This window comes from Teleopsis dalmanni, chromosome X (assembly GCF_002237135.1).
Source record: "Teleopsis dalmanni isolate 2A chromosome X, ASM223713v2, whole genome shotgun sequence".
In the NCBI taxonomy this organism is placed as follows: domain Eukaryota; kingdom Metazoa; phylum Arthropoda; class Insecta; order Diptera; family Diopsidae; genus Teleopsis; species Teleopsis dalmanni.
In genome coordinates this window covers 74,428,889-74,441,736 of record NC_051848.1, presented here as the reverse complement: position 1 = coordinate 74,441,736, position 12,848 = coordinate 74,428,889, and the positions used below count along the sequence as shown (strand labels likewise).

General features: G+C 30.3%; 1 protein-coding gene across 1 annotated transcript in view; it reads right to left on the bottom strand.

Moving 5' to 3' along the window:
* Window positions 1-12,848, bottom strand: part of LOC119688557 — a 192,722-nt gene that overhangs the window by 24,578 nt on the left and 155,296 nt on the right. Inside the window, exons 4-5 of the mRNA XM_038103230.1 lie at window positions 4,252-4,838; window positions 3,979-4,185 (exon numbers count right to left, since the gene is read on the bottom strand). Of these exons, the coding sequence (XP_037959158.1) occupies window positions 3,979-4,185; window positions 4,252-4,838 (794 nt within the window). The remainder of the gene's footprint in view (window positions 1-3,978; window positions 4,186-4,251; window positions 4,839-12,848) is intronic.

Here is a 12,848-nt window from a genome sequence, read left to right as displayed (position 1 = left end):
ATTTCTGTGTTGATAATAATAGTGATGCTACATCATTACAAGTTTATTTCAAAAAGTAGTGAGAATTATTAGCCATGAATACATTGATTATGGGCTAGACAGATATTAAAACTAAGAGAGATAAAAATTAATGTTATGTTTTGAGAACATGTGAATATAACTTAAAAATTAAAATATTCACTTAAATATATCAATTTATAATGTTAATTTTTTTGTCAAAAGTGATGACGAAAAAAAACTATTTAAAAGTTAGAAGGGTTAAAATAGAAATGAAAAGACAACAACAAAAATTTTAGTCAATTCATTGAAATTTGGCTGACCATATAACGCTGTTAATATAATTTTATCTGCTATAGTACAATATAATATCTACAAAAAATTTTAAAAATATTTTATATATTCCTCTATTTTAGTAGATCAAATATTAAAACATTTTACACAAAATACATTTTAGAATAGTAATTTATTTAGGGTGCTGTCCAGAACAATCGGTTCAGAAATCTAGTACAAAAGATTGAATGTAGTGGTTAGATGCCTATTTCAAAGATGAAAAGCACGCCTTCACTAGTAGAATTCTGATAATAAAATCATAGTCTGTTCTGAATAGAATTCTCACACTAATTAATGCTCACACTAATTTGCTCAAATTTAAAGCTTTTAACCCGATCCTGATTATAAGTACTGATAAGATAATATGGTACATATCTGATGTACATCTTTAATATATAAGACAAGTATATGATTTCCACTTAAATATGTAGCGGATAATTGACAAAACTTTTTCTGATTGTGTGCCCGTCGTACTGAAAACCCATTTTATTAAAAACAAATATATCTATTACTTAGCTTTAATTAAATTTAATTTAAATTTTAATGATTTATTTTTATACACAGTATTCAAAAGCATCCTTAAAGTTTCTTGAGCAAGTAGTCAAACGAGCGAGCTCAGAGTTTATATTACAAAATATATAACTTGTGACCCTCTGCACTATTTTCTGGCTACACTCATGATAGTAGGGATATTTAATGCGTTTCTGATATGATTCGGTATCGTATCAGTAAGGAACTGAAACTTATGTAATCTTTAAGTTCCGTATAAGAATTTCGTTCCATATCCGTAAGAGAGTTATATTTTATTATGCTACATAGATCAGGATACGGAATATATTTTATATCAGAAAACACTACTGTTTTTATAAGCTGTCTCTTTAACAAATAAGGATCACATAGATAAAACAGCAGATATCGTTAGATAAATTTATTTAAATCTCAGAGTGTTGACTCACAGTGTGGCAACAAAAGTTGGATTGATATCGAATGGAGGCTTTATCTACAGATTCCTTCTTCAAACAGGAATGTCACAAAGATAAAAACAAGGATATTTGGATGACTATTTGACTATTTGCGTTAGCGGCCTCAAATAATGTACTTGATTGCATTACACCGTGTAAGTCTATCTGAAAATTGTTTAGTCACTAGATAGATAGTACTTTTGATTGCGTCTGGATGAATTGTGAAAAATTATGTGATATACTTAAGCCTTCAAGCACATAAAGGTGACAGTGTTTAATTTATTCCTGAGTACATTTTTTTCGCTTTGTACTCCCGCAAATTAAAAGTTGGGATTAAGTGCGAACGATTGAAATCAAATCAAGCAAAGAGTATTTTAGACATTAAAGTTACTGGAAAAGTAAATTTGAACAAATTAGAATTTTAGGCCTATGTATCAAATTTTGTTATCCAAAATAATAAAGCATAGTAAGGCAATGTTTTTTGGTCGTTATGAGTTCAGAAGTACGTTTGAAGATAATCGCTGAAGAGAAGGATAAACATACTGCTTACTAATGTCTGTTGATCATTGTGTTTGATCAGACAACCAATCAATAACCAATGAGAAACTTCGAGTACCCTCAAACCACTGGATTCACCCATTTCAGAAATGTGAGCAATGACCTATCATTTACGACTTTTCCAATTTTTTGAGTTAATTGTTTAGTTTCTTAACATGTTACTTTGATTAACTTGTTACTTTTTTATTATATATTTATTGCTATTCAATATACCATTCTGTTATAAAGTTTTTGGTTATATCTTCTATCTCTTAATGATGATAAATATTATTTATTTAATAGTTGCAGTACATACATCAATTTTATTTATTTATGAATTTATTTCTTTCTTATAATAAAATGTTTATTATAAATTTGTTTAAACAAAAACTAAACTAAAATATTTTTACTTACAAAACTGAATTAGTTAAAAATATTAATAAAAAATGATAAAAAGTTTTAATTAAATTTTAATTTAAATTTTAATTATATATACTTTTTTCATGCATATTATCAATAATTAATTATTTTTATACTCCTTAATTTTTTTTAGATTTATTTCATATGTTTTTATACTTTTTATTAATTATTCATAATGTATATATTTTTATTTATTTTCATTATGTATGTATTTATTATAAAATATTAAGCTTTTTAATATATTTTTCATTATTGATTATTATTTTTAATATAGATATATTTAATTTACTATTCCCATATATGCATTTCATTTATTTAATTTTAGTTAAGCAGATTTGTGACAGAATTCGATTACGTTTACCACTTACGGTTTCATTGTATTAACCTAGAATCATCCACTAGTATATCTTGTTTCAAAATAAACCGTTTCTACTGAACGGGTTTTCATATGACTTCTACATATAGGTATGAATTTCTGTGATACCTATATTCTTGATTTATAAATTACCTTCGTAGCCTTAACTAATTTACTCGGTGATCTCAAAAAAGGGTTTTCTCATAATGTGACTCTGCTGCTTCCTAAGGCTGGTAATTCGGTATCTGGTAAAATCGCCAGATCCCATTTTGGAGCTCTACTTCAATTAGTTCATATGTCATAAAATTTTGAAATCGCAGTTGCGATGTAAACTACCATACCGAGTTCTTGTGGGTATCCTACAAACAATTATTTTCAAAATATTGTGTTTACATTAGTCTCTATAAAATGAAAGCATTTTTTAAGTATCTTCCAAAAAGTATACGCAATAATATATAATTTCAGTACTCTGGCATTTTTTTGGCTGAGTACATTTAAACAACCATAGTAAGCTCCCTTCGTGTTCAATATTTGATATAATTGGAACAGACACGTACATATGGTACATATCGTGCGAAACTATGAACGCATATAGAAAATTGGGTTTTCTTTAATTTTAAATCAATTAATTGTGATTTAATATATGAAATACACATAAGAGTTATTAGATATTCGGATTTAATATTAATAATTAATTAAAAAAAAACAAAGCGATCGTGAATAACATATTAAGGTAGTTCTATTAACTAGATGCAAAGTTAGAATAGTTAGATTCATTTTTAGTAGTCAGTATAGGTGAGCCCTGTTAATGTAGGAACGAAAGAGGAGTTAGTCTGTTAGTTGCTTGCAAAAAGAACTGAACAAGTATAAACTGGCTTACCTCTTAAACTAAAATTAACTTGTATTGGAAGTCATCTCATTTGCATTGTGGGTATGTAAATTCAGTTTAAAATAATTTTATCGTATTTCATCTTCATCAATTAAAAGTATCGAATTAAAATTTACTCGTTTATAAGAACAGACTTACAAGTAGCTAAATGCGAATAAAAAATGAAAAATGTTGTGTTTGGTGAATGTTGTAATATTTGTTTTCTTAGTTTAGCGACTTTAGTAATGCTAATAAGAGACAATTTGGCACTTTTTACAGGCTGGATAGTTTGAGTTAAAAGCACCATATCCATGGATTGATCATTACAGGCGGTTACAATGGTTACAACATATAACATGGTATGACTTATGTGTACTGAGTTTGGTGTTGATACTGAATTTGGCTTGCATAGTTGTGTGATATGTATAATCGCATGTATTTATGTATATATATGAAAGTATATACGATTTATAGTGTGAGTTATACTCGGACCAACATGCGCCTACCTTGAGTTAGGGCTTGTGGATCTGCTACGCTGTTGATTTTTCTTATCGTTCACATAATGCACAATAGCCGAAGTGACCTCTTTGATTGATGACTGAATTTCGGGTGTAACAGGTTGTAGTTTAACAGCCACACCATTACTGGGTGTTCCAGCTGTAGTACGCTGTGCTGGGGACGTACGTTGTTGTGCCAATAATGATGATGCCAATCTAAATGAAAAAATAAAAAATTTTGAGTTTTATTTTTGAAAAACTAATCCATATTTTGCTTAATACCGTTCATGTGGCGTACGCTGTGACAACTTTTCTTGACTACGCCAACCTAAATATGGCTGACGAAGTGAGTTCCTGACTCCACTATTTCCACTTGTAACTGACATAAAACTGGAATTAACTAGTCCGCCACGTGTAAAGGAACCACGGGAAGATACATTAGGTGATGTTTGTGATGAGTTCAAATGAGATGTTGACCAACGTGAAAATGAGCCCGCACTTGTGCCATATGCGCTTGTGGCACTAGCAGATTGATTATGGATACCACTTGTATGCCCGCCATGGTGACTGTGTGCCGATGGACTTAGTAATAACGGACTGCGGTCTGATCGTTGAGAACCCAATGAACTGAGTGATGTAGTTTTTGAATTAAGTCCTGTCCATCGTCCGGAATCATTATTCTTCTTTCTTGTAAAATTTCCAGGCTTATAATTACCAGCAACTTCTGGAGATTGATTGGTCGTTTGGTTATATTGTCGGAACCAGTCGGGTATATTTAAACGTTGCAGTGAGGCCTGTATGCGTAGTTGATGTTCACTTAAGGCTGCTGGATTATTTTCACGTGCCTTCTGAAGCTCGTTTTCTGGTGGCTGCAATAAATAAAATACGAAGTTAATAAAATAATTTAATAATTTATTTAACTTAACTTATATAAGTACATATTCATATTCGTTAAGAAACATTTTTTATTTATCATAAAAATATTTATGTTTAACATGTAATGAACAAAACCAATTATATTTTGTAAATAATAATATTATTGTTTTTAATTTATTTTAGTTAAATAATATATAATTTATCAAAATTAAATTCAAAATCAAATAAAATTGAATTCGAATCTTTCTATTGACAAAATACTGTCACGACTATTGTCTTTATGAGTAATAAAATTTCAAGACCTTATAATTATATATATACAGACTGAATTTAATATTCAAAAACATGCATATATCCTATCTTAACAATATTTACGAACTCCATACTGAATTGTGATCTTACAAACGATCTAGTAGTACGATTTATAGTCAGACATAAGAGCAAAGATATAAGATATAAGATATAAGGAAGAAATAAAGTAATAATATAAATAATTAATAAATTCTATATAAAAAAACCAAGGAAAAATTGTTTGGAGTTACCATAAATAAGGTATGTTAGCTTGATTCTATAAATAACCCATCGATATTGGTAGTTAGCTAAATTGATAAAATAAATTTTTGGGAAAGACTGGCAAAGCATAGACACTTTGTTGAAGATGGACTTAGAAAAACGCTTTAAAATCACTAATGGAAACTCTAATAAGGGCTAAATACAGGAGACTCAAACTCAACCTATATGTTGCTATTTATAAGACTAGCAACAAAAAAAGATCTTAAAAAGTATTTAAACCAATAGAAATTGGCAGATGCTAGAGAATTTACTATAGTGATAAATTAGATCAGATAATTGGATTGCTTGAATAAATTAGATCCTGCATATGTTTATGGAATCATAGACCACAGAAAAAAAGTGATTGATTACAGACATACCAAAAAAAAGTGCTACATACATACATATAATAGGCTTAAAACAAACTTGACATGTCAAGAACAAGATGAATCGCTTATAAAGAGAAATAACTATTCTAAACATGGATTCATGTATAATGAAAGAAGAAAACGTATTTGTCATAAATTATTCAAGTTTAAAAATGAAAAGAAATATATATACGTAGCAGATTAAAGTCCAATACACAATATTTATTTTTCAAACTATAATTTATTTTAAGCTTTATTATAATTAAAATCAGATTTAAAAGTATAAATATATAATAAATTAATAAATAATTTCATAAGTAGTGAAATATGATATATTGTAAGTTGAAATATTGTAACCAAACTTATATAGTGCTTCCGAAAATAACTAACTGTAGATCTGTAGATATTTATTTAGTTCATTTTTATGAAAACTTTGCTTACTAGAGTGATCGAATATTTGATCCAGTGGCTCATTTTCTATGCTAAACATATCTGGACTGAAAATGCTTATATCACTACTACGTTGACTTATGTAGTAACTGCTACCATAAGGCAATGGTGACATATTGCTGACGTCACTATTTTCAAATTCTTCCGATTCCAATTCTGAATTATCAAGATCACTTGTTTTCGTAATTTTTGAATTTAGAGAACAACTTCTAGAATTCGGCCAAGCGTTTTTACTGCGTCCTTCTAATCCATTACTGTTGCCTGCTTGTAGACCTACTAACATTTCGTAATCTACGGAGAGCCTAAGTCCACTTTGTCGATAATCTTGTGATATAGAGAATTCCATATCATCTACGCCAAATCGTATTACCGATTTGTTGACATAATACTGCCTTAAAAATGTAAATAACTGCAATACTTCAGCAGCTGGTCTGAGTTTGCCCTTAAACATCATAACAAGATCACCATTTGAGAACCAATACTGACTGTGTCCTTTGGTTTTATTAATTTTTGGCAAGCGTCCGTTACTATTGGCTGGATCCAATAATGAAAATTTGTATTCATCGATCCCAAAATCTAGAGGATCATATCTTTTTTGTGTGAAGTTATGAAATTCACGACGTAAGTCAGCGGCTGGCCTATAACATATATCATAGGAAACTTTTAAGTCTCCTGCCGTTATCCAAAAAGTAGATTTATTACGAAGATCATTTGATTGTGTGTTGGGAAAGAAGCTAGCAGTAGAGCGTCCACTAAAGCTATCTGGTGTACATGGCATCTCATCTTTATAAGCATGATCTAATGGATGATGTTCCTGTATAACTTGCATTACTATCGAGCTACGGCGTGAGTCATTTTCGTAAAAGGAGCGACGACGTGCTTTTGCTGATATTGGTGCTGGACTACAGGGGTGCTGTTGTGGTTGTATAACTTCTTTTATATGCAAATTACTAGGTTTGGGTTTCATGTCTATACTTGACTTTGTATTTTTTGAGCTGCCTGAAGATAAACGTATCATTTTTTTAATTTTCTTTACTGATGACACCTCCGTTTCATTTGAACCTGTTTCAAAACCTTGATCAATGAGGCTTTCATTTTTACTGTCCTGTTTCAGTTCGCTATTAGCAATAATTTCGGTCGGTGACATATTTTCACGTAATTGTGTTTCCTGTGAGTCCACAGCAAAAATAATAGATGGGCAAGAACGTGAAGTTTCACGAACGGCATATGAATGAGTCATGTCAGACTCGCAGTAATCGCTTGCAGTACATGATGAAGGTGAAGGCATTATGGCCAAAGTGTAAGCTGATTTTATTTTACGTGGTGAATTCATTAACTTTATCTTCCTATCCAACTCAACTATACTGTTTTCCATTTGTGGGTTAATGTCACTTTTCAAAATTAATTTTCCATTGTTCGGATTATTCTTTTTATGTTTCAGTTGTAGTGGCGTTGATGTCTTCTTGCATCCTTCTGCCCATTTGTAATCAGAATCTGAGTCAGTAGTTACCACAGGCTTACTTTCAACAATTGAATTCTCTTTCTTCCATGTCAAAGTGCGGCTCATTTTTTTTCTTCGTAGTGGTTTAAGTGGCTTAGCAAATTCGAAGTCTTCACACGCATTTAAAATATTTTCTTCAGTATGTTCTGGTTGCGATTCATCACTAGTGACCTTAAGAATTAAATAAATTTAACGTTAGTAACTTACATACAATATTTTTTATAATTACAAATATAAATAACTTACCTTAGGCATACTAGACAATCCAGATTCGCTTTCTTCTGCTTCAGATTGCTTAAATGTTGATACTGAAGAGCATTCACTTGAGCTGCGCACTTTATTTTCGACAGGTATGGGCGGTGCGGGGCGCTTCTTTTTTCTTGGAGTTCTTTGAGGTATATGTGGTTCTGAGATTTCAGTTGATTCCTTGATTTCAGTTGCTTCCAATTTAGCCAAAGCTTCCTCAAGTAATTTATTAACAGCAGACTTTTTTTCATTGCCATCCAAAGAGCTGATGGAATTTTCTTGATCAGATGTAATTTTGATTGTTTCAGTTGTATCATCGAGTGGTGTGATATCAAATGAGACACCATTTTTCTCCTTTAGCCAATTGAAAAATACGCGCTCTAAGCGTGTATGGCGAATTTTTTTAGGAGGAGCGTATGCTTGATAATCGGAATATGAGGAATTACTAGAACGCTTTTGAGTTGCTTCAATAACATCCAAAGTAGTAATAAAACGCATATCTCGTTTGATACGTGGCTTAACACGTGGTATTGATAGTGGTGATTGTTTTTTAACTTCAGAATTTGGTTTTAATACAACAGTCAGGGTGCTAATATGTAACAAATCCTGATCTTCTTCAATGACGCTTTCACTCTCAGGAACCAGAGTTTTTACGTTTGTGTTCATTAAAACGTCTTCTACTTCATTCGTTTTTAACTTTTTGTCATTGGGAGGTGCGGATGTTCGGTTTAACGGTAACGCAGTATTCTGTATATTTGAATTACAATAACTGTCTACAGAACGATGGAAAACTAGTGGATTTATAGTATGTTTAGGAAAAACACATTTTGCCTCCAATTCCTCTGTTAAACGTTTCACAGAACCTGTTTTTTCATTTTCCACTTCATTGTACTCAAAGTCTTCTTTTCTCCTTGCACTTCCAACTGTGCGTTGTTCATACTTGTTAAATTGTAGATTTTTTACCGATATATCTTCTATAAATTTATTAAAAAGCAGTGCTTTGTCTTTTACAGAAAGCTGATTAAACACATCTTCCGCTACCAAACAAGTTGTATTTGTAGATCTTCTGCGGCGCGGTTTTGGGCTTGAAATTTTATTCATGCATTTGATTGGAAATTTAGTACGTGGTTTGGGTATTGGAAATTGTGTGTAGGGCGTAGATTTCTTTGTTTCTTGTTTCTTCTGTTCAGTCATGTAGGCGGTTTCTTTTCCACTACACTTGAGGATTTGTGCCATTTTTGTATTAAACATTTGTGCCATTTGCTTTACTTTCGATTTACGTGACATTTCTGGGGATTTTGGAAACTTTTGTTGTGTGACATTTCTTGATTTGATGTTTTCTACATTATCACTTTCATACCTTTTCTTCAACTCCTTGATGCTTGAACGCATTTCCGATTGCCGTTTATTAAGAATTGTGGATATTTGGGTGTGTGCAACTTGTGCCGTTCTACTCTTGAAATTCGCAACAACAGAAGCTACTTTACCAACTATAGCTTTCTTGGTAGGTGTGGGTGGATTACGCTCCAGTGATACGTCTTCATCAAAATATTCCATTAAATTATTAAAACTTTCCGAAATGCTAAATGTGGCTGCATTTGGACCAATATAAGAATTTTGATGCTCTAAGGCAGATAAAAATTGATCATCGTCGAGTGTAGAGCACTCATGGATTTGTTCACGTGTCTTGGTAGCCTGAAGAGTTAGTGGTATTGATTGACGTTGCGCCTTACGCAAACGTTCACTCTTGTCAATTATCTCAGATGAATTAATGTACATGTTGAGATCGGCTGTATTGAAAGATGATGTATTAACGACAGTTTGTCTGTTAGACAATTCCTCAGTAATTTTCATTGCTGAATTCAAAACCATTTTAATAATTTTACTTGTGTCGATTGTACCGGAATGTTTTGTGAACTATTGACATTTGTCACAAGCGTTGTTGATTGGATGTTGATCCTTCTCAGCTCCGATTTAAACTGTTGTGTTCACAACAGGAGATCGTTGTTTTTATATATGACCACAGGTAAAAAAAATATGAATATATTTTATATTAGTAATTGTACTAATTTCGCGTTTGGAATTACATAGTTTGTAAGGGATGAAGATGAGGTCATGTCTTTTGTTAGTTAGTTTGTAGTTGCCTTTAATCTTTTTATTGATCAATGGTCACCGTAATATGGTTAGCACCAAAAGAACGACATAATAAGATACCTGCTGTTATCTTAAAGATGTGTCATTGAAGAAACACTTTTCAAGTTAACGTTTATGTGGACCTCAGTTTAAATATTTAAGTGATTATCGCTTATATTTCACGAATAACAGCTGCAATTCGCGGATTTACCGTACCAACTGTTTATGCAAATTCAGGGATTAGAATTTTCGTAATATTCTTTAGTTATCTATGAAAATTTCAGTTATGAGAACAGTAGGTTGTAGAGGATCTATTATTTAATTTTAAGATGAAAAATGCACAGAGTGAAACCTTGAGAGGCTACTTTTAAAAAAGAGAGGTAGTCGCGTTCTCGTGTCTTAATTGTTTCGAAAATAGAAGAAAATTTATATGCATTGCAGGTACTACGGAATTATTCTAAAGGTGATAAACGATGATAGACTTCTGGTTGCAGTAATGTAGTTGTGCAAAGTTTTTAAATTAAAATAGTAATTTCCTTAGGTTTGTATAAATCCATATAAGCAGGTCAGTGCTATTATATTTACATAAAAATTAAATTTTAATTAAGCATATCCAGTTGCTTAATAAAATAAAAAATTATAGAATAAAGAATAATAAAATATATTTTGAAACTGGTCGAGTAAAAAAAGTAAATAGATTTTAAGATAAGAAAACTTGAACCATTTTATTGTGTTTATATAGTAATTATTTCATAGTATATTTCTGTCGCAAAGGCAATAGAGCAAAGCTATATAGTCAGTTATGTTTTTTGATGTGTCCGTCTGTCCATCTGGATATTCGTGAATTAGTCTAACATTTATTCAAAAAAGATTTTACACCGGAATAATTTATAAATGTAGCAAATTAAACTGAAGAAATGCTGAAATAGATGTACTACATCACCTCTAACAGAGGTTAGGAGTATACACATCATTGTTAATTGGAGTGTGTGTTAGAAATATTTTTAAAATATTCTTAAAAAAATGTTTTTAATTTAATTATTTATTTGTAAATACATATTAATTGAAATTATTAAAAAAATGGAAATTAAACCCTTTATCATATAAAAACCTTTTTTGTCCTTTTTTAAAATTTGAAAACTTCTTCATAAACAGTTATGTTACAATTCAATTAATTATTATTATTATTTTTATTTATTTAGTTTTTAATTATTATAATTAACTAATTAAATTATTGATTATTATATAATTCTATTTACTTATTAATTTATAATATTTTAGAACATATATTGGCTTAGTCTTGACACTTATTTTTTAGCATTGCAGAGTTTCTTCAATCATCTCTATTAAATATAGAGATATAAAAAGACACAATAGTGATCTAAAAGCTCCATTGTGTTACTGAGTAAATCGAGTTAAAAACTCTATTACCATCTATTTGACATCTCAGATCTGGTTCCTTGTTAAGTCAAAGCCAGAAAATTATAGAAATGAGGCCGGAGTTAAAGTCTTCAAAAATTAGAATTCAAAAATTATATCCAACGTATGTTTATTCAATAACGTAAGAGAATGTCTTCGTAGAAGAGTAAAGCGAATTCACGCTTACATAGATATCAAAGACTAATATACGACTGATATATTAATTTATTAATCAGTACTGAAGCGATAATGCCTTCAACAGGAATTAAAGTTATCTTTAGACTGAGAAAAAAACATTATAACGATTATAATAGAAAATGGCAGGAAGAGTGATCGTAGTGCAAAACAATTTCTCTTCCAGCATAGGGAATATAAATAACACTACTCTCACTAAGTAGTATAGAATAAGGGATTTCATCAGATTATCTTACAAGTCACTGAAATCTGGGACACTAACTTACTTAAATAAATTAACTTTTTTAAATATTGGAATATTGAAGGTCTATATTAAAAGTTTAGAGTTTATTTATCTGCGTTTGCTCTGTTTCATATTTTCACCAATTTGGTGATATTACTGTGCATTGTTCATACTTGTTAAATTGTAGATTTTTTACCGATATATCTTCTATAAATTTATCAAAAAGCAGTGCTTTGTCTTTTACAGAAAGCTGATTTAACACATCTTCCGCTACAAACAACAAACTGCAGACTATGTCAGGTCCGAGAGGGCTAAGTTTTATGATTATGATTAACTATCTTCGATAGTCGAAATTTCCGGAATGACTTTTTATATAATTCCAAAAATTTATTACTATTTCTAACTATTTTAATGAGCTACTCATAAATTAATTTTCAATTTATAGTAACATTGAATTCAATGGAATACATTTACTACTTTCAGAAGTTAAAACTTTTTTCTGGACACAAATAACTTTTACCACTTCCATATATGCTATTCTTCAAAAACATGATTTATTATAGTAAATTTGGTTTGTTATTGCAAGTTTACTGATTTTGATATGTGGACTGCACATAAAGGGAAAGATACTTTAAACACCAAAAAAAATATTCATTGTTTGCTTATAAAATTAAATGCTGAAATAACACATTGACAAGTAAAAGTCCGATAGAATTATTTTCTATATTAAAATCTTAACCTTATGAAATACCAATAAGTACCTTTTAGCAAAGTAGCATACTAACTAAATGAGAATTGTATTTTTGTTTTACACTAAAATTTGACTTTGCAATAATAATAAAATGACTTAATGAACGGATCTGTTATATTGCTTTATGTTTTTTATTATTTTGTTTATACTCGTTTATAATTTATA